This window comes from Theobroma cacao, chromosome 6 (assembly GCF_000208745.1).
Source record: "Theobroma cacao cultivar B97-61/B2 chromosome 6, Criollo_cocoa_genome_V2, whole genome shotgun sequence".
NCBI lineage: Eukaryota > Viridiplantae > Streptophyta > Magnoliopsida > Malvales > Malvaceae > Theobroma > Theobroma cacao.
In genome coordinates this window covers 18973497-18995545 of record NC_030855.1, presented here as the reverse complement: position 1 = coordinate 18995545, position 22049 = coordinate 18973497, and the positions used below count along the sequence as shown (strand labels likewise).

Genomic DNA, 22049 nt, shown 5'->3' with positions numbered 1-22049 from the left:
ATTAATCCTAGTAAATAGAGAATGCTTCATTCTAGTGTTCACTGCTGTCAGAGGTATAACAACACCAGTGGCTGGTTCAAGTGTCATGGGTCATTACCCTCTTTCCAAAAAGTTAATTTGATAAAATGTGATGTGAGATTTTTGAAAGTATTCTACGTACATTTTTTTATAAATGTAAAGTGTGATATTCTCACTCGATCAATTTGACGATTTATCTTTCTTGAGAAGTACTTAATATGAAATTGAATTAAAGTTAAATTTGTTTTGATATCACTTTGTCACAAGATCATTATCCTCTCTCTCTTAAAAAAACTAACTTTATAGGTTGTGCAACGTTTCCGCTTATAAGCCACCCAAAAACTCCCCTACTTGCCTGCTGTGATATTTTGGGAAACAGCTTACCTACTTCCTCTACGAGGCACATGGCGTGACACAAGCAGCTAGCAACTAGCAAGAAACCTGCAGCTATCCCTCTAGCTAATGTGAATGTTGGAAACTCCTAGCACTCTCTTCCGTATGGGACTCAGAAGGAAAAAGCATTGGAGTTTGCAGATCTACGTTTCTATGATAGCTTGGAGACATCCATGAGTGTACCCATGGTGTCATATTTATCTTCTAAAACAGTTACCTTCTTCAAAACTCAGAATCTTAGAACATAAATATATTGTTACTGAAGTTCAGATTTACATTTTTTTGCCCATAAATTAATTGTTAAACTTAAATGTTTATTTTTATATATTTACCTGATAGGGTTCAATTAATGTAAATTACAAATTCATCAATACATAGACACACAAAAAAATTACTACTATAACTAATTTGCTGGAAAGGCAAGAGGACTCAATTGAATCCAATAGAAAGTAAGAGAGGTGAATTTCATTTTCAGTGAAAGTGATAGGAATTAATTTGGAAATTGGACTGGTATGAAAAGTAAAATGCCATATTTACCCAATTTCACACACAAAAAAGTAAAACAACGTCAGAAGCAGTTAGTTTCAATTAAAAAAAATAATACTACGCCTACTAATAGCATTAAATAAATAAAATGAAGGGGAAAATTTTCCCCTCTATCCTCTTCGTCTGCGTAGTTCTTTGTTTTTTTTTTCTTTGTCCTCCCGTTATCTATATTTACAAGAATCTCAAATATTATTAGTTCTTTTAGTTTAGTCCTTAATCAGATGTAGTCATGTACTGAGAATAAAATTATCACTGAAGAATCATCAAGAAGAGCACGATCTCACTATCAGTTTTTGTATATTAGCAAGAAATTGTTAAGAGATTACGAAAAGGACGACTCTGGAAAAAAAAGAGAAGAAAAAGAACCAGTTTTTGAAGGGGGCTGTAAATTTTGGCTCATTGGCTCTTCATAGTTGTTACCGTTATGCAGAATTTCCAAGGTACTTCGTCTTTTTCTCTTGATTTCAGCTTCTGGGTATTCCTTAAACTTCCAAACTAGCTTCTGGGTATGTTGAAAATTTTGAATTTATCACTCTTTTAGTTCAGGGGTTATTGATTTTTTATATGTGAACTCGTGGGTTGTGAATAATATTGTAATTCACTGACTTTTTTCTTCGGGATTGGATTCAATTTTCAATTTTGAAGTGTTTGTATTTTGACTTCTATTAGGTTACTGACCACATTTAGAAGTAAAGAAGTTGTGGTTTCTGGGAATTGAATTTACTGCCAGACTTTGCTTAGCCTTTCCTTGGACAAGCCGAAGGGTTGTTTACTGGCAGCTTGGAAGATTCTGAAATAGATTGGAAAGTAAGTGATGCCAGAATATGTACAATGAGTTGATTTCTTTGTGTGGCAAGTTGACCATATTTTTCTACCCTGAATTATTGTTAGCTTGAAGCATATAGCTGCTTTGAGTTAATGACTGCTTCACTATGCTTATGCTCTTATCTTTGTGATTGAAATTCATCATAGCTTATTTCATGTGATTATCTACAGTCATCTCTTATCAAACCATCCTAATAAAATGTAGGCAGTAGAAAAGGTTTAATTTTGAATCTTATGCATTGTGTTGTCTGGAATTCAACAAAATGTTGACTTGAAGCAATTGATGCAATTACAGTGTGTTTGGAAGGAGGGGGAGGAGAAGAGAGTAGAGTGAAAGAGAGTAAAAGCATTACTCTAATACAGTTGTGAGGGTTTTTTTTTTTTTTCAATGGAGGGAGAGGGGCGAGAGCTTTGGAGGTAAACCACATCCCCTCAAAACCTCCTTTTGATATTTCCTCAAGTTGGGAGGATTTTGGATTAGTGCATTTCATTTTAATGATTTCAACTTGAGAACTCATTTTTATCTTTTGAAATTTATGTTAATAGTGATTTTAAATCAGAGTACAGTGGTAGTAATACATAAACTCATTACTTTACCATACTCAACTCTCCAGTCCACTCTCAAATGAGGTTCAGGAGACTAGCTTCCTCTACTCTGTCCTCTTCACTTTTCCACTGGTTAACTCAACCCTCTTTTGTCTTCAAACGTCCAAACATGATGTAAGTCTTCTTATGTTATGTAAGTGATGATCGGAATATCTTAGTTTCATTTAGTTGGGGGAGAAACCCTAACGTTTATTTCTCTATAATCAGTTTGATCCTTATGCTGATTAATATGTTGAACACTTTTTCTCAAATATGTGGCGCCTCTATGTTGACAGGAAACCTAGCTCTTTAGGGTGTTGTGTAAGATTGTCATGCTGAATGTTGCTACCAGGTGGTGGATTAGGGATGAATTCTACGATGGATGATATGAACTTGATTCAGGCACAGAGGCATCTGGTCAGGGATCTTGGTGAGGAGATTGATTTGGAGATTGGACCTGGGGACGATGACCCTTCATTTGCCAACACTCCTTCTCTCATTGGTGGCCCACCACGAGAACCTTCTGCAGAAGAGCAGGATGAAAATAAGCAGATGGCAATGGTCTCTCAACTTCCAAATGATGATCAAGATACGTCAAAGTCACAAACTCCAAAAAGGAAGAAGAAGGTTGTGAAAAGATGGAGAGAGGAATGGGCTGATACTTACAAGTGGGCGTATGTTGATGTGAAGGAAGGAACAGCAAGGATATTCTGCTCTGTTTGTAAAGAATATGGTAGAAAGCATAGAAGGAATCCTTATGGGAATGAAGGTAGTAGAAATATGCAGATGAGTGCATTGGAAGAGCACAACAACAGTTTGCTTCACAAAGAGGCTCTCCGTCTCCAAATGGCCTCGAAGGATAAGATTGTTGTTGATAAACCCATTTTTGTAAAAGGTTAGTCAGCTTAATCTGGCATATTTGGTATGTGGATTAGAATGATGTGAACTATGTTCATCATAAGCCATTAGATTTTGCTATTTTTAACTAACTTATGCAAAAGCCTTAAACTTGTTTATTATCTTGTTGTGCAGAAGCATTAACTATTAATATTATTATTAATTAATTACAAGGTGGTAGATTGCAGTCTTTTGCAATTATCTAGTGTAGGGAAATTAAATCATTCTATCAAAGTACATTTCACGCTAAATCTCTGATTAATGCAATATACCATTGAATGAGCTGCTTTAGTATGTCATCTGGACAACTAGCTATCAATGACCTTCATTAGAATTCTAAAGCTAGAGGTGTTTTGAATCCTTAAACATAAAGTATGAATGGGAGTTCAATCAGATAATTTGTACTTTTTCTCAAGCTTCTGATGGTGCATGATTAAAACTCTTGAATAAGTGACAGAAAAATGGTTTGTCATGAGAGAGTTAAACACTGTGTTCTGACATAGAACATACTTACTCTTAGCATTACAATAGGTTATAGCTATAGGCTTTTAAAGGATTGCACAATTATTTATTCTTTTTAACTGCAGCGTAAAGCATGATAAAATTATTGCATCCGTAGCAATGGAACTTGTCAGAATGAAGGACTGGAGGTTTTAACTCATCCTTATGTTTTTCTGAACTGAATAGCCCTGGGATAAAATTTCATTTTGAGTGATTTCTTGATTATTTGATGCTAGCATGCATATTTTGTCCCACACTGACTATTGCAAACGATAGTTTTTGTTTTCTTTCCACCCTTGAAAAAGGATTAAAATCTAACCTTTGTATTCATTTCTGCTATACCTTCGAAAACTTTTCCTCAATTGAAGCTCTTATGTCCAAAACGGCTGGATCAATCATTGAAGCTGCACTGAAAAGGGATCCCCATGAGGCTGAGTTCATACAATCTGTACAAGAAGCTGTTCATGCTTTAGAGAGAGTGATTGCAAAAAATTCCCAGTGAGTTGTGCCAAAATATCTGATTTGCTATTCATATCTGAAGTAAAGAGTACTCAGTCAAATGTACTACAGATCTCATCTTGCTGCATTTTACTTCAGTTATGTCAGCATTATGGAGCGCTTGCTAGAACCTGAGCGTATGATTGTTTTTCGAGTTCCATGGGTGGATGATAGAGGTGAAACACATGTCAATCGAGGCTTCAGGGTACAATTTAGCCAGGCACTGGGTCCATGTAGGGGTGGTATTCGATTTCATCCAACAATGAACTTAAGTATTGCCAAATTTCTTGGTTTTGAACAGGTTCTTTCTGAACTTTCCATTTCATGTTAATTTACTTATTCTATATCTCATTGTCCAGATAGCAAGTTTTCTCAAGCTTTACCTTTCCTTTTAAGTGCATCCTACGTATTTGGTGCTTATGGAAGCTCCATAGTTGTTGGATAAGCCAGTTTCTTATGTGTTGGCAGAAGATAAATAGAAAACAGAAAAATCTGTATGATTGCTAATAAAAATAACTACTTGTTCATAATGGTAGCAAAAATAAATGGGTAACGAAAACTTCGTTTGGCTTTTGAATATCTTCTAATAAGTGAAAATTTGTCATTTTACCTCTTTGCAGACATTAAAGAATGCTTTATCACCCTACAAACTAGGAGGTGCCGCAGGTGGAAGTGATTTTGATCCTAAAGGGAAAAGTGATAATGAGGTTAGATCCTTTTTCATATTTTATTAATCTCCTTCATAAGAACCTTCTTAGAAACTCTAGCAATTCCTCTTACAGTTGTTTATGAAACCCACGCTGGCAGATCATGCGGTTTTGTCAAAGTTTCATGAATGAGATATATCGTTATTTTGGTCCTGACAAGGTAAGTAATGGAGACGCCTGCTCTTATATGCTTGAATATGCTCTTCTTAATGTGTAGCCCTGCATATCTGATTTTCTTTTGTATATTTTCAGGACCTTCCATCAGAAGAAATGGGAGTTGGTATTCGAGAAATGGGATACCTCTTTGGACAATACAGACGTCTAGCTGGCCATTTTCAGGTAGTTTGAACACTTGACTTCTAATTTAGTATTCTTTAGTACTTGCTATGGGCTAATAAGTTCATGATTGCATATTTTAATTTCTTGAATATTGAATGATTGCTTGAATTGTTTTAAAGTCCTTACCCTCTTTTCTCCTTTCTCTTGTATTTTTTGTGTTTTCTATGGTACATGTTGCTGCGACTAAGAGTAATGGGTGCTTTGGAGGTTGAAATTCTTCATACCTATTGGATTACCACAAGTTTAGGAAAAAAGATGAATTTATTTTGTTTTCTGGAGTGCTCCTTGCATGTAAAGCTGTCAAGTTTTGCACATTGTCCTTTGGTCTTCAGAGATTTGCACAGAATCAGAAAGACTAGTAAACTTGAATATTGTATAAAAAAATTATGAGACCTAAGCGGGTAAACTAACATTTTAGCCAACCCACATATTGTGTGTGCGTTTTGTATTTTTGAAAGTTTCCTTTTCTGACACCTAAACACATCTGTTTGTGTTTGCAGATGGATGTGTAATTTTAGAAACAAAATTGTCTGTGTGCATATTGATATTTTAAAATGACTTTCTGATACTATGTATTCCTGGCAGAATTCAAGACTTGCTTTTGTGTTTGTAGACATTGCAGCCTATATGTCATTTAAGGATTTTAACAATTATAACAATTCCTTATATTACTTCTACGAGTTGTTAGAGGAATGGAAGTTTTAAGTTATTCTGTAAGAATTCTGTTGAGAGGAGAAACCCAGAGGGTATTTTTATTCTCTGTTATATGACTTATTATTTAGAGCCACCTATATACATATACATGTTAACCCCAAAACAACCCTAAGACAGGAAGTTATCACAAATATATAAAACATGATATTAGGCCACAATATTTGGCCATGATAATCAGACACTAATACAAAATACAATAATTCCTCGCAAAAAACCTCGACCAAACACCTGTCAACACTCCCCCTCAAGTTGGTGTATAGATGTCACACATGCCCAACTTGCAAATTAAAGTATGAAATGATCTGCTGCTATGTCCCTTAGTAAACAAATCAGCTAGTTGTTTTTCTGAGGTCACATGAGAAACATTCAAAAAACCATCTGTTATTTTTTCTTTTATGAAATGCTGGTCAATCTCTATATGTTTTGTTTGATCATGTTGAACCGGATTGTGAGCTGTACTAATAGCAGCCTTGTTATCACAGAATAAGGATAGACATTTCCCTTCTTACAATCGCAATTCTTCCATTACTTTCTGCAATCATAGCAATTCACAAACACCCTATGGCATAGCTCTATATTCTGCTTCTGCACTTGATCATGGTACCACATTCTGTCTTTTGCTCCTCCAAGAAACTAAATTTTTACCTACAAATGTGCAATAAGCAGATGTTGACCTCCTATCATCAGGAGATCTAGCCCAATCTGCATCTGTAAAAGCTTCTAACTTTAGGTGACCATGCTTAGAGAAGAGCAGTCCTTTTCCAAGTGTAGATTTCAGGCATCTTAAAATGTGGAAAACAGTAGGGGTGAGCATCGGTCGGTTTCTGTTTCGGTAGAAACCAAAACCGACAGAAACCGAAGTTCCTTATGACCGACCTAGACTGACCGGCTGTAAGGGAAAACCGATAAACCGAAACTGACTTCGGTTTCGATCGGTTGGAGGGTGGATGGACTTGACTACATTGGCAAGTCAGAAAGTTTCTCGCTGTAGCGAGAACGCAAGTTCGCTGCAGCGAGAAACAAGGCAGAATTAACAGAAAGTTTCTCGCTGCAGCAAGAATTCAAGTTTGCTGCAGCGAGAAACTTTCTGTTAATTTAACTTTAGTCAGAAAGATATTCGCTGTAGCAAAAATGCATTCTTGCTGCAGCAAAAAGCAGGATATTTCATATTTGTAATATTAAGTCAGATGGAATTTCGCACAAGCAAAAGAAAGATATTTTACACAACACCAAATCAATAACTTATTTTTTTAAAAGAAGCAATAAATATCATATATTAAATTGGCTAACGAGAATATTAAATAAAATGGACAAGATAAGGGAAAAAGATTTTCATAAATTGTACATAATATGGAATGCAATTAATTTAAATTCGAGAAATACAACATAAATTAATAAATTGTACATACTACAAATTCATCAAGTTAGAAGTTACACAACCAAAAGTGAGACAACATAAATTACTAAAATTCAAAATATAGATTTGATGGACCTCGAAGGCTTGGACCTTTAACTCCAATGCAGCAATTTTCTAAAACATGTTCCTAAAAATATTAAAATATAAAATAATTAGTATAAATGATTGTGTTAAGATAATCTAAATAAATTATAAATGTAAATATGCATAACACTTATGGATAATATTACCTGAAAAATGAAAATAGTCAATAAGAATAACACGTTGCTCAGAGTTAGAGTTAGAGTCAGTGTCAGACCCAGCATCAGTCTCACGTATGGGCTCTAACGTGATCTTTGTTAAATCTAAAAAATAAAATAACAAATATGGTAAAATCTTTAAACAAAGAACTAAAGAAATAAATTGAGAAAAAATGATACTATATTATGGTAAATTAAACAAAGAACTAAAGAAATAAATTGAGAAAAAATGATACTATATTATGGTAAATTAAACAAAGAACTAAAGAAACAAAAATAATTACTGAAATCAAGTTTACCGAGCTCGTCCAAATTATCCTCAAGCTGCTCTGAATCACCACGTGCTTTTCCATTTAGCCAATCTTGAGCACAAATAAGTGTTTGCATGATCTTAGGAGTCAAAAAACTCCTATATGCATCAACCACACGTCAATCGGTACTAAAAGCGAATTCTGAAGCAACTGTTGATATGGGAACTGCCAATACATCACGAGCAATAGTAGCAGGTATACAAAACCTATATTGATTGAGTTTCCACCACATGAGAGCATCAAAGTCGGTATTCTCGCAAGCATCAGCATCCAACTGCTCAGATAAATATTTATCCAATTCCGATTTCTACTCTTCTAAGCCATTGTTTAACCGATACCTTTTAAAAGCACCCAATCTTTTTTTAGTAGTTATTGGGTCCTTACCACTCGAAACAATAGCACTACCATGCCCACTCTCACCATCGGTGACTTGTCTTATTGACATCTGGGACACTTGAATACATATCTTGCAAAGTAAATTCAACATACGCAAGTTTTTTTCTCGGATCAAGAATTGAGGCAATGTACAACACCAAATTCATTTTTTCCACATTCCCTCAATACTTATCAAATTTAGCTTTCATTTTCATTGCCATAGACTTCAAATCAACATCATCACTTTCTTGCCATTCAATCAAAGTGCCATACACATCAGAAATAGAATCAAGAAAAGAATTGGCAGTGACATAAGATGTACTTGAAACATTCACAGTCATATCATAAAACTCTTTCAAGAAAAGAGAAATTCTCTTAACAGTTGCCCAATTGTTATCATTAGGCACCTCATCTCCATTTCTCACTAGTTCACTTCTGTAACTACTATCATAATACTCAAATGATGCAAAAGCCCTCTCAAATTTCACAGCTATATTTAACATAAAAAAAGTAGAATTCCATCTGGTGCACACATCCAAACTCAATAAACACTCACTATTTATTCTTGCACTAGTAGCACACTCCTTATACTTGGTTTATCTAGAAGGAGATTGTTTAATATATCTCACTGCTGATCTAACACGAGCAATTGAGTCATTGATATTTTTTTAACCCATCAGTCACAATAAGATTAACAATATGTGTAACGCATCTCATATGAAAAAATTTACCTCATAAAATACTAGTTCCAGCAACATTAAATTTTTTTTTCAAATGTCTTATTGCAACATCATTGGAACTAGCATTATCAACAGTAATTGAAAAAATCTTTTGAATCCCCCAAATAACCAAACATCTATCAATTGCCTTCCTAATAGCCTGACCTTTGTGACTAGTAATGGGATAAAAGTTCAAAATCATTTTTTACAACTTCCAATCTTTATCAATAAAATGAGCAGTCAGACGCAAGTAATTAATTTTTTGTACTGAAGTCCATGTGTCTGTGGTGAGACATATTCTACCAGGACATGATCTCAAAAATTTTCTCATATGAGTTTTTTCATCAGCATATACCTTGAAACAATCCCTGGCAACGATCTATTGTGATGGTATATGAAATCTAGGACATGCTTCCTTCATGTGTTACCTATACCCTTCTGCTTTCACAAATTTAAAAGGCAACTCATCTATTATGATCATTTTAGTTAAACTCCTCCTAATTGCATCCTGATCAAACTTCCAACTACCCAAAGACCCATCTCCTCCTGATGAAAAAACTAATTCCATTTGATTACTCTCCTCACTAGCACGGAGTATTTTCAACTTCGGACAAACTTTAACATCATTATTCAAAGATGTTCCATTTTTTTTTTTGTATTGACACAAAAAACCTAATCACAATGACTACATCTAGCCTTATGGTTACCTTTGTCATCAACAAATTTTGTGAAGTGATCCCACACAAGCGATGACATCTTTGATGGTTCCTTTTGCTTTTGCGGTTTAGAGCTTACTGCTTCACTTCTTGCATTGCCTTTAGTAGCACTTGCTTAAACTTGAGGTGTAGATGTTGAGTCATTAGTTGTGAAATTTATATTCTCCTCTTTGACATCTATAAAAAAAAAAAAATCAACATATAAGTAAATTTGGTATGCCAAAGTGAAGAAGAAGAATAGATTAAAAGTACCATACATAAACAAAAAAACAAGTAAAAAGAATATTGAAAAAATGTATATTTCATTATTAACATTAATATTGTAAGTATTAATTATGAAGATTAAAAATCTCTTTCTAAGTTCTAACCCAAACCATGTCATTTTCTAATTTGTCATACTTTAATGGAGAAGTGTATTGGTTGATATCCCTTTTTTTGTATTTGGATTAATATCTTTAATTTGTTCTTTGATTGATGTGCCCTTTATATGACTCATGTCTCCTTTCCATTATATCTTATAAGAGGTTGAGCATGTGATTTTTGGGTCATATTAATTAGAAAAAAAATTTGACTCTTATACACGTTAATTTTTGGACACATAGAACTAACTTAATGAGGGTGTGACATGAATTTATTTGTCAAAACCTAAACATTTCTATGATTTATTGATTAATGCTTTTAGGAACTTGCAAATAAATCAAATTTTCATGGAGAAAAAAAATATCAATGCAAGCATCAATTTGGCCAATGATAGTATATTATGAATTAAATTTGGTCAATGATAGCATGTTAAGAATTATATAGAGACTTAGACATGAATAAAATTTTTTATTATTTATGATCTAATTAATAAAATAAAAAAATAATAATTAGTTAAAGAGTTTAAAATGGAATAATAATATAAAATCCAAATTAATTTCTAAATCTTAACTTTATATTTCTCTACATAAAGAAATAAAAAATGTATATTTTTTATCTAAAAATCAGGTTCAATTTTCTCTAATATTCATGTTGTAAGTGTTAATGCCAAAAAAATTTAATAAAGAAAATAAACAACTTATTATTATTTTTAATTAAAAAATGAAATATTCGGTGCACAAATAAATTTGCAATATGATTCATGAAAGTTTAAACCCACGTGCAAATTAGAGTACAAACATGAGACAAGAATCAAATAACTGAATAACAAAATAAGTTGGACTGCTGGATGCTAGAGCACATCTGGGACAGGGAAGAAGACCAGCTTTCTGCTTTCCCACAAATCACAAAATAAGATGTTCCATTGCTCACAATTCATATAACAAAAGAAAAAAAATCACAACAAAAGTCCCACAAATCACAAAACCCATGAAAATACAAAAAATTTGAATTTCATTATTCACAGAGCAAGCACAATCTGTCAACTACTCAAGTTCTTCAATGTTGTGTATACCTTGAGGCTTGAACAAAGGGAAGATGAGTACATGACAGCAACTGCAAGAGACGACCAGTGACTGGCGAGGAGGACGGCAACGGCAGCAAGGGGTCGACGACGGCAACTGATGAGGACCAAGGAAGAAGCCAAGAAGGTTTTCACGGTTTCAAAGGGAAAAAAGGGGGTTGATTTGATGACTGTATACAACAATCGGGGAAGAGAAAGAAGACAAAAAGGGATTAAAGAGGCTAAAAATGAAATTTCACCCCTGCCCTTGGTTTTTCGGTCGGCTTGGGTGGGGAGGCAATGTTGCCGGTGACCGAATTGTGAAGCATTAAAATCGTCGGTTAAAGCCGATCGCTCAAATCAGCACTGAATAACCGAGCTGACTGTGACCGTCGGCTTTGGTTTCGGTCGGTTGCACTGTTGCAACCTACCGGTGCTCTCCCCTAGAAAACAGCCCCTAGACGAGAATCCCGAGGTTCAAGCATATATTGACTTACCAAACTTACGGCATAGGCTATGTCTGGTCTGGTGCGTGAGAGGTAAATTAATCTCCCAACCAACCTCTGATATCGGTCTAAATCAACCAAGTCTTGCTTGTAATTTGTGATTAGCTTCAATAGAAGAGTCTGCAGGTTTACATCCCAAGATACCGGTTTCTTCAAGGAGATCCAAAATATATTTCCTTTGAGAAGTAAAGATTCCCTTATCTGATCCAGCAACCTCTAATCCAAGGAAATATCACAACTTACCCAAATCCTTAATCTCAAACGCTGGAGCTAAAAGTTTTCTAAGTCGGGCAATCTCCTCCTTATCATCCCCAGTTGCAACTATATCATCAACATAAACAATAAGTGATGTGATCTTGTCACTACCGTGTTTAATAAACAAGGTATGATCAGCATTGCTTTGATGATATCCAAATGAGATGATGGCCTTATTGAGCCTATTGAACCATGCCTTGGGTGACTGCTTCAAACCATAAACTGCCTTTTTTAATCTACAAACCTTCCTTTTAGTCTTCTTATCATCAAATCCTGGAGGAATTTTCATATACAACTCTTCCTCCAAGTCTCCATGTAGAAAGGCATTCTTGACATCAAACTGTTGTAGGTCCCAATCAAGGTTAGTTGCAGATGATAACGTGATTCTGATAGTATTCATTTTTGCAATAGGAGCAAAAGTATCTTGATAGTTCACCCCATAGGTGTGGGTGAAGCCCTTTGCCTCAAATCTAGCTTTGTACCTTTCAACTAAACCATTTGCCATATGTTTCACTGTAAACACCCATTGGCATCCAATTGGTTTCTTTCCCAATGGCGAAGTAACAAGTTCCAAAGTCTCATTTTTTGCCAGAGCCTTAACCTCTTCAACCATTGCCTCTTTCCATTCTGGATCATGATATGCTTGTTGCCAACCTTGCGGAATAGAAATGGAAGAAATAGACACTGAAAAAGCTCAATAGGAAGGAGACAAAGAATCATAGGAAATAGAGCTAGAAATAGGATGTTTAGTACGAGCTTTGACTCCTTTTCTGATAGTAATAGGAACATCAAGATCATTAGCAATGGAATTAGAATTAGGACAATCAAAAGTTAAGGAGACTCACCACATTAGAGACTAAACTCAAAGATTACGCTTGACCAGGTATGACATGCTTGATGGCTTTATTTGTCTTGTCTCGCCATGTGTAGGTTTTCAAATCTGGTCTATCCAATTGCCTAGTTTTAGGTTGTTCCTTGTCATCACTAGGATTTTGACAGAATCTATGTAGGGGTAGGTGTTATCACCACCACCTCTTCCTCCTTATCCTCCCCTTGAAGAGGTGATTGAGGTGTATAAAAGTAAGGCTTAGACTCCTTAAAGGTAGCATCCATACTCACAAAGTACTTTCTTGAGGGTGGATGATAACATGTTAAATTATACGATTAGTCCTTGTACTTTATAAAAAAAATGGATTTAGTCTCTATACAATAATTTGTATAAATTGGGTCTTTATATTGTGAATTTGTTAATTACAGTCCTTAAATCTAGCACCGTTAAATTTAACCGTCAAGTATGCTAACGTGGTGTTGACTATGTTGATGTGGGAAAAATGTTAATATGGCACAATGCTGACATGGCATGATGCTTACGTGTCCACATGAATTTAAAAAGAAAGTAACTAAAAGCACCCTAACCCTAAACTAAATGAGATTTACAAAGAAAGAAAATTAACAACCCAAGAGGGAGAATCAAGAAAAGGAGAAACAAATGGTTTTAGAATTGAATAATTGAAATTTAAGAAAGGTATGATCATGATTTTGGCCTTGTTATGAATCTTAATTCTCATTGAACGTAATTTTTTAAGTGTTTTGAACAAGTTGAGAAATTTTGGTGGACAAAACAGCAAAGACGAAATGGAGATTTTGTAAGGTTTTGTTAATATGTTTTTGGGTTCTAAATGGTGCAAGGCTGATTGGGCATAATTAGTTCTCTTGTAAATCCTCCCGATTCTTGTCAATTTTTGACAAATTGCAAACATATTTCACTTTAGTTTTCTTTTGGGTATTTTTCATTGCTGGCTTTTGTTTTGTTCTACAAACTAAAACTAGCTTTTTAGATTGTTGCAAGAAAACCTTTAATAACCAATTGAATGTAAAATAGTTTTTTCAATATAAATATTTTTTCTTGTTTTTTCTTTTTTTACTCTTTATTATTTTCAAAATTTTTTCCTTTTTAATTTTATTTTTTCTTCACTTGGGTTAAAAAAAAAATAGGGTGGTTCCCTTGGGAGAAGATAAATTCATGTGAGGGTGCGTTTGCTAATTATCTTTGTTTGTTTGTTTGTAAATCTCATCTAATTTAGGGTTAGGATGCTTTTGTTATTTTTTAAAAATTCATGTGGGCATGTTAGCATTATGTCATGTCAGTTTTGTGCAATATCAACATTGTGCCACATCAACATGACCATGTCACATCAACACAAGGTCAACGCCACATCAACATACTTAGCGGTTAAATTTAACAGTGTTAAGACTTAGGGACTGTAATCAACAAATTCACAAAGTATAAGGGCCTAATTTACACAAATTATTATATCAGGATTGAATTCATTTTTTTTGTAGAGTACAGGGACAAATGATATAATTTAACCATGATAACACTTATATCCCTTTTGAGTTGCAACGTAGCCAACAAACACACATTTAAGGGCTCTAGGTTCTAACTTACCTACACTCTTGTGAACAAAACACACATCCAAAAATTTTTGGAGGAACAGTATATGAATTACTACCTTGTAGAACTTCTAAAGGACTCTCAAAATTAAGTGTTTTTAGGGTCATTCTGTTAATAAGGTATGCGGCTGAAAGTACTGCATCGCCCTAGTAAACCTTTGGAACATTCATAGTAAACATGAGAGGTCGAGCCACTTCTAATAAATGCTTGTTCTTCCTTTCAACCACTCCAATTTGTGCACTAGTGTCCCCACAGCTAGTTTGGTGTAATATCCCATTGGAATCTAGCTAATGCACTAAACTCATGGAATCTAGCTATGCACTAAACTCACCATCCATGTATTATGTAACATTGTCGGTTCTCATAATCTTAACCTTGGCATCAAATTGTGTATAAATCATTTTGTGAAATAGTTGAAAACAAGAAAAAACCTCATTTTTTGCTTTCATCAAATACACCCAAGTTAAGCTAGTACAACAATCGATAAAGGTAACAAACCATCTGTAACCGGATAGAGAAACTATTCGAATAGGTCCCCTTACATAAGAGTGAATAGTCATAAAAGGAACTGAACTCTTACTATTAATTGAAGGATAAGAATGTCTGGTGTGTTTAGCAAATTCACAAGCATCACAAAATAATAAATCCAACTTGCATTGTTTAAACAAACTAGGATATATTCTTTTTGAAACAGAAAAAGATGGGTGTGCTAATCGTTTATGCCATTAGATTATTTCTTGGTTAACATTCATAGATTCTCTTAATAGGGCTCGGGTTATACTAGGAATCAAGGTACTGCAACCTTCCTCTAGGAGATACAAGCCATCTTGCAGTCTACCAATACCAGTCGTTCTCCTTGTTTTCAAATCCTAAAAAACAAAATGAGTAGGGAAGACTTCAATTTTGCAATCAAGTGCTTTTGTAATTGAACTATCAGATAAAAGGTTAATAGGAAAACTAGGAACATGAAGGACTGCAGATAGATAAATGGTGGGAGTGCATTTAACAGAACCTGTTCCAGATATAGAGACTAAAGATCCATCCGCTATGTGGACTTTATCATTGTCTAAACATGGAGAATAAGTTGAGAATTTATTGGAAGAGCTTGTCATATGTTTATTTGCTCCAGAATCTATAGCCCAATAATCATTATGAGTATCAAGATTGGCAAGAAAAAGTAGTACCTGTTTTGACAAAATTGAAGGAAGCAACTGTGGTTGATTGAGAATCAAGATAAGACAAAAGACGCCCTAGGGTTTGTACTTCTTCATCGGAAAGACTCCCAGAATTAGTTGTTTCTCTAAGTATTTCTACTATTTCAGATAGGTTTGCTTGTGGTCTTGTTGAGCCCATCTGTTTACCTCCACAACCCCCTAGTTGGTCGAGCATGCATCTTCCAACAAATCTCCTTAGTATGCCTTGGCTTCCCACAATAATCACAGTGTAAATGATCTTTGTTTGACGACCCTGGTTACTGACTGTCAGCTGCTCACGAAAGGAATTGGCAACTAACCCTGCCTTGTCTACTGAAACTGTGTATCATGGGACTTCTTCGACTTTCTTCTTGCTGCATGTATGAATACGTTTGCCTTAAAAAAAGAAAAGGCTCCTTACCAAGTACTTGAATCTGTATTTGATCATATTCCATGTTTAAACCAGCAAGAAAATCATATATGCGCTCTTTTTCCACTAATTTCTAGAATTTTGCTGCATCTTTAGAACATGCTGCTTGGAAATCTTGGTAATAGTCGAGTTCCTGCCATAAACCACTCAATTTAGCAAAGTAGTGAGCAACTCATGCACCTTATTCCACAATTCATAAATCTGTGCATCATTGCCCACTTGAGAATAGGTTTGAGATGCTGCATTCCAAATCTTAGAGCAGTATTTAGTAACAGATAACCTCGGGCAATTTGAGATTGCATGGAATTAACGAGCCATGACATGACAAGAGAGTATTCAGATTGCCACTTGTTGTAGGTGGGACTAGTGACCTCTGGTTTTGTTTATCCCCAGTAACATGTCCTTGCAGACCTCTAGCTTGGATGAACAATAGACAAGATCTTGACCACGCAAGATAATTAGTTTCATCTAGCTTTGCAGGACTGATTTGTAATGAAGGATTCTCACCAATCAAACCAACCTTATTTTTAGCAGCTGTTTTCTTCCCATCAGCCATGCTTTGAAACACTGCAGGAAAAAACACACAAACTCCGTTCTAAATACCCAGTCACACAAGGCTTCTGGTGACTGTCCAGGGTAGCAAACAAGATTCCCTTACCGTCGAGCAACAAAAAATATAGCTGCTTTAGTTAGTAGAAGCTCTGATACCATGTTGAGAGGAGAAACCCAGAGGGAATTTTCATTCTCTATTTTATGAATTATTATTTACAGCCACCTATATATATATATAATATATGTAAATCTTTTGGTTGCTGGATTTACTGGACAACTAAGAGGCTGGTGGGATAATTATCTTACCACAAATCAACAACAAGAGATATTAAAAGCCACAAAAAAGGACAACGAAGGTAACAATATCCTAGATGAACTAGGAAGAGAAATATAGTATACTGTTGCAACCCTCGTCTTCTCAATATCAAAACATTTTATAGGAGATCCTTCTCATCTCAAAGACAGCAACTCAGAATTATTATCAAATTTAAAATGCAAAAAATTAACAGATTTCAAATGGTACAAAGATATTTTAATGACAAGAGTAATGCAACGATCTGATAATCAACAACGTTTCTGGAAAGAAAAATTCTTAGCAAGACTTCCCACTTTATTAGGAAAAAAAGGTTAGAAATCAAATAAGAGAAATTTACAAAGGAATAATTCCTTATGTAAGGTATATATATATATGTTAACCCTAAAACAGGAAGTTATCACAAATATACAAAGCATTATATTGGGCCTTGATAATCAGACACTGATACAAAATACAATAATTCCTTCCAAAAAACCTCTACCAAGCACCTGTCAACAAATTCAATGTAGAATGAAATTGAAAGGTGATCTTTATGTCTTCATTTTATTCCTTTCTTTTGCAGGGAAGTTTTACAGGGCCAAGGATATTTTGGTCAGGTTCTAGCCTTCGGACTGAAGCGACTGCTTATGGGCTGGTAACTAATATCCCATCTCTACTCAATACTACTTGAGTGTAGGTAGGTCGTAAATAGCGAGGTGAATGTATGGAAGCCTGACTTTGCACCTTTGCGTCCATGAAAGATTCTTAGTCTACTACATTGTTACAATGTTTCTCTTTATAGTGGGTGCGGTTGTTTCCATGTGTACATCTTTTTCTGATAGCTTGGAATTTGATAAAGTTCCCATGCTTCTGTAGGTTTTCTTCTCCCAGCTCATTCTTGCAGAGATGAATAAAGATATCAAAGGACTGAGGTTACTTGCCTGCAACTTTTGACACTCATTACTAGCTAGACTCAGAAAGCATATTGTTGCCTTGTGTATAAGTTGTAGTTCTTAGTAATTTTTTCCCTGATTTTTGCAAATATGAAAATGTGGAATTTTCTCTGGTGAATAGGTCATGGTCTTTTTTTCTTTTGAAAGACCTGTTAGTCACTTGATATACCAAAAAAGTAGATTTATCACAATTTTGAAGTCCAGTGACTACTGTTAGTTGTTCACTAAATTGTTCACATGAATATATTTTCCCTTGAATCTTCCTTCAGATGTGTTGTAAGCGGTTTTGGAAAGATCGCAATGCATGTTCTGGAAAAGCTTGTTGCCGTTGGTGCTCTTCCCATTACAGTATCAGGTAATCTCAATTCCACATTGGGTACGTCAGAAAATACATTACTTGTAATGTTGCTTTGCACTTGTTATGTAATTATTGTTACAGAATTCCTTTGGTTTCATTTATCGTTCTGGCTTAGAAGATTTAGTCACTCTGCAGATTTGACTAATTTCTGAAAAATGCTAGTACTGAGGTCAAATGAGCTCTCTTGCAGAAAACATTCTAATTTGCCTTTTGCTCCTTTTATTCATTTTGCCTTTTACTGACAGTTGCACTTGCACCATAAATTGATGTATTGAGTTAAGGATATTAGTTGGTCTATTTCTTGTTTGCAATTGTATTAATCATGGTAAGCTGGTGCTTATCATTTCCATTTTTCTATTGTGCATGAAGGATCTTAGCCATCCTATTTTGCATCAGAAAAGTGCCTTGCAATGGTATTCAAGTTTATTTTTCATGGCTCTCTCTTTTTTTTTTTTTTTCAAGTTCTTTTTACATTGCTTCATATTTAGCTCATCACCTGCTTTTTTTTTTATTTCCTGTTTGGTAATACGGTCAAAGGTATCTCTAAGTTTTACCAGGACCTAATCCCGTCCTGGTGATCTTAATGGCACACTCTGTTGCTTCCACTTGTTGCATTCAGGATTTTACTCCCGGAGTGCTCCCCACAAGAATCGAACCCTGCCAACCCTGATTGGCAAGGAAGATGATTACTTGCTTTTTATTTTAACCTTTTCCTTGATTTAGGAAAATGATCTAGAGGACACTAAACATACAATAGTTCAGATGTGATTGTTTGATGTGGTTTTGTTGTATTATATTTGACTTTTCCGTCTGTGGAATGAAGCATGAAAATGCAATTATTAGGAACTTATATGACGTATAGGAACCTCAGTGCAACCAAATAAATTTGGCGGCACATTCATTGCAGTTAAGATCTTAGCATTCAAAATTGTTTGAAACAGCTGTTTCTAATGAATACTTCTTGTAGTCACTTGTGTTTGCCTGATATGTGGCACAGATTCAAAAGGATATTTGGTTGATGAGGATGGATTTGATTATATGAAAATATCATTTTTGAGGGATCTCAAAGCTCAACAAAGAAGTTTGAGGTGTGTTTTCTTCACTGTCATTTCCATACTTTAATGTAATTGCTTTTGTTTTAGTGATTCTTGAGAGCTGCTATTATCATTTTGAGTATGCAGAGATTATTCAAAGACTTATGCTCGGTCTAAGTACTATGATGAAGCAAAACCTTGGAATGAAAGGTGTGATGTTGCATTTCCCTGTGGTTCTCAAAATGAAATTGACCAGGCTGATGCCATTAATTTGGTTAATTCAGGTTGTCGTATACTTGTAGAAGGTAGTAGTCTGTCATATGATGAGCAAAACATTTTAGTATCTTTCCATCCCAAAGAATAATAATTTAATTGTATTAGCTAATAATTATTACATGTTCTTGTGATATTCCTAGGCTCAAACATGCCTTGCACTCCTGAAGCAGTTGATGTATTGAAAAAAGCTAATGTTCTCATTGCTCCTGCCATGGCCGCTGGTTCTGGAGGGGTGAGAACTTCACTTTATCCATCTTCATGATGAAATTAATTTTCATTACATAAATAGGTTTAATTATGATATTTTGGTTTCGTCAGCTTTCATGCAAATACAAAATATGATTGATTTTCCTTCTGAACAAAAGGCATGTTCATGAAATATATTCTATAATGATATGAGAAGAATATGCAAATCCATATGTGGATGATTAAAACCTCAATTGTTGAGAGGGTAAATGTATACATTTTTCAGAAGCATAATGTGCTCATATCTGATTCTTCTTATTATGCTGTATTGGAATGTGATGCTGTCAAAGGGGAACGCAGAGCCATCAATTTCTTACTTTGATAGCTAATGAATTTATTTTGTCTCAAAGATGCAAAAGAAAATTGAAGATAAATTATGAGGTTCATAACAAAGGCAGCAAATTCCAATAGACAAATTGGTCCATTCTCTTTTGACAGGAGAGTCACCTTTTAACAGTAAATGCCAGATATACTGATTTAGGATGATGAGTTATGGCTAAGTTTGTAATGCCTCTGAGTTTGCGGACTGGTCTCAATGAATATCTCTGAATAGCCAAATATGTTGCATATTGTGGCCAAATATTTTGGAAGTGCATGGATAAGCTAAGACCATTAAAAATGTGTCTTTATTCATCCATATTGGCATGAATTTTTATTGATTTTTTCTATTTATAATTTTACCTTATTTGCTGATTCCATGATGCACTTCATCACAGGTTGTTGCAGGAGAAATTGAACTAAACCATGAGTGTAATGTAATGCATTGGTCACCAGAGGATTTTGAATCTAAATTACAGGTAAGATTGATATGTGTATCTTTGTTAATTGGTGTGTTATTCCAGAAGTACTACTACTATGCAACGTCCTATTGCAAATTGGACTTATTCTAGACCAACATTACCCATTGTTTGCTTCAGTAGAAGCCATGCCTTTACATACCCTACAGTGAATCTAACTATATAGCAGATCAACTCACTTGGTAATAGTCAATTGTCGATAAATGTGTGAATTTAACCTAAAATACCTTTTATAGTGATTTGAGTGTTGAAATTGCAAATATTATTTCAGTATGATACTAGTGAATTGGAGTTGGCTTCTTTTGGGTTTACCATTGTAGCTTACTTCAGATTTCTTCTCATTTAACTTGACAAATAATTTTATATCTACTTATGACCAAATTTGGAGAGGATTCTTTTCTTTGCGCATCAACTTGCAGGAAGCAATGAAACAGACATTCCATAGAGCTCTCAAAGCAGCAAATGACTTTGGTTATCAAAAAGAAAGTCCTGAGTAAGTGCTTTTGTATGTTAACACTATCATTGTAGAATTAAGAAAGCAAGGTGAAAGCTTTTCCTCATTTTTTTTTCTCTTTGGTGAAAGGTATCATGAATAAAACACTAGTGTTTTTGTGCTGCTGATCTGGTGTTCTTGCCATATTCTTTTGCCAAATTGCAGTCAGACTGTTTCTTGTTATAATTGAAATCATTTCTATTGTACATATTATACAGTTGTCCTCTGGACCAAAACCATTCTATATTATTGCTATTTAGAGACCATGCCTTATACTTTTCCTAATGGGGTTGGCAGGCTTCTTCATGGGAAGGTATAATGGTTGGTAATATATTGTTTGAGAACCTAATATGTAGAATGATGTTGTCCTTCCCAACTTCCTATAGATCTATTATTCACTCTCTTTCTTCATTATTGTTTAACAGGGCTTTGCTACATGGAGCAGTCATCTCTGCTTTTCTGGCAATTGCTCAAGCCATGACTGATCAAGGATGTGTGTAGAGAAGAAAGATGTAGACTTGTTTGTATGTGCACCAAAGCTGATTCTTGTTCGGCAGGCCCTATGACAATTGGAGACTGCACTCCATAGCAGGAAACTGGAGCTCATTGTTAACTTTATTGCATAGGTTTCCAGATCTCGATCTTTGAATTCAATGCCAGGAAATATTGGAGATATGACAGATCTCTTTGTAACATACATGTAAGGCACTAGTCAAGACTTGAAAAGAATGACTTGTATCTCATTGGATTAGTAATTGGGGAGCAATGTGTCACAGTTGTAGGGTTGGAATAGAAATATTTATTCTTGGCCTGCAAGAGTTGCCTATAAATTTTAGCTCAGTACTATCAACTATGAAATACATTGACAGCAACATTGGAAATAAAATTTGTTATTCTTGCAATTTTAATTCTTTTTCTCCAGTACTTTCTTTTTCCCATGCTGCTGATGATCACTGAAATTGTTTAATCCCTCATTAAATTAAGCA

The 22049-nt window shown here is 34.8% G+C and overlaps 1 protein-coding gene across 3 annotated transcripts; it reads left to right on the top strand.

Annotated features, from left to right (window-relative positions):
* Positions 1070-21965, top strand: LOC18596099 (NADP-specific glutamate dehydrogenase). 3 transcript variants are annotated; one of them, XM_018123490.1, is made up of 18 exons: positions 1070-1397; positions 1627-1764; positions 2397-2502; positions 2664-3262; positions 4134-4263; positions 4363-4564; positions 4884-4970; positions 5071-5130; positions 5223-5309; positions 17490-17561; positions 17783-17838; positions 18129-18214; positions 19215-19305; positions 19399-19556; positions 19668-19759; positions 20490-20570; positions 20990-21063; positions 21489-21965. In XM_018123490.1, exons 4-18 carry the CDS (start codon positions 2707-2709, stop codon positions 21562-21564), a joined length of 1908 nt encoding a protein of 635 aa, XP_017978979.1. In that variant the 5' UTR covers positions 1070-1397; positions 1627-1764; positions 2397-2502; positions 2664-2706; the 3' UTR covers positions 21565-21965. The 3 variants fall into 3 exon arrangements, with proteins under 3 accessions (XP_017978979.1, XP_007024426.1, XP_017978980.1); XM_007024364.2 differs by lacking the exon at positions 2397-2502; XM_018123491.1 differs by lacking the exons at positions 2397-2502; positions 17490-17561.

Excerpts from the sequence above, each read along its gene's own strand:
- LOC18596099 (XM_007024364.2), top strand. The coding sequence starts at position 2,707 with ATGTTGCTACCAGGTGGTGGATTAGGGATGAATTCTACGATGGATGAT. Across the intron at positions 4,565-4,883 it reads AATTTCTTGGTTTTGAACAG|ACATTAAAGAATGCTTTATC; the intron begins GTTCTTTCTGAA and ends ACCTCTTTGCAG. Across the intron at positions 19,760-20,489 it reads TGGCCGCTGGTTCTGGAGGG|GTTGTTGCAGGAGAAATTGA; the intron begins GTGAGAACTTCA and ends ACTTCATCACAG.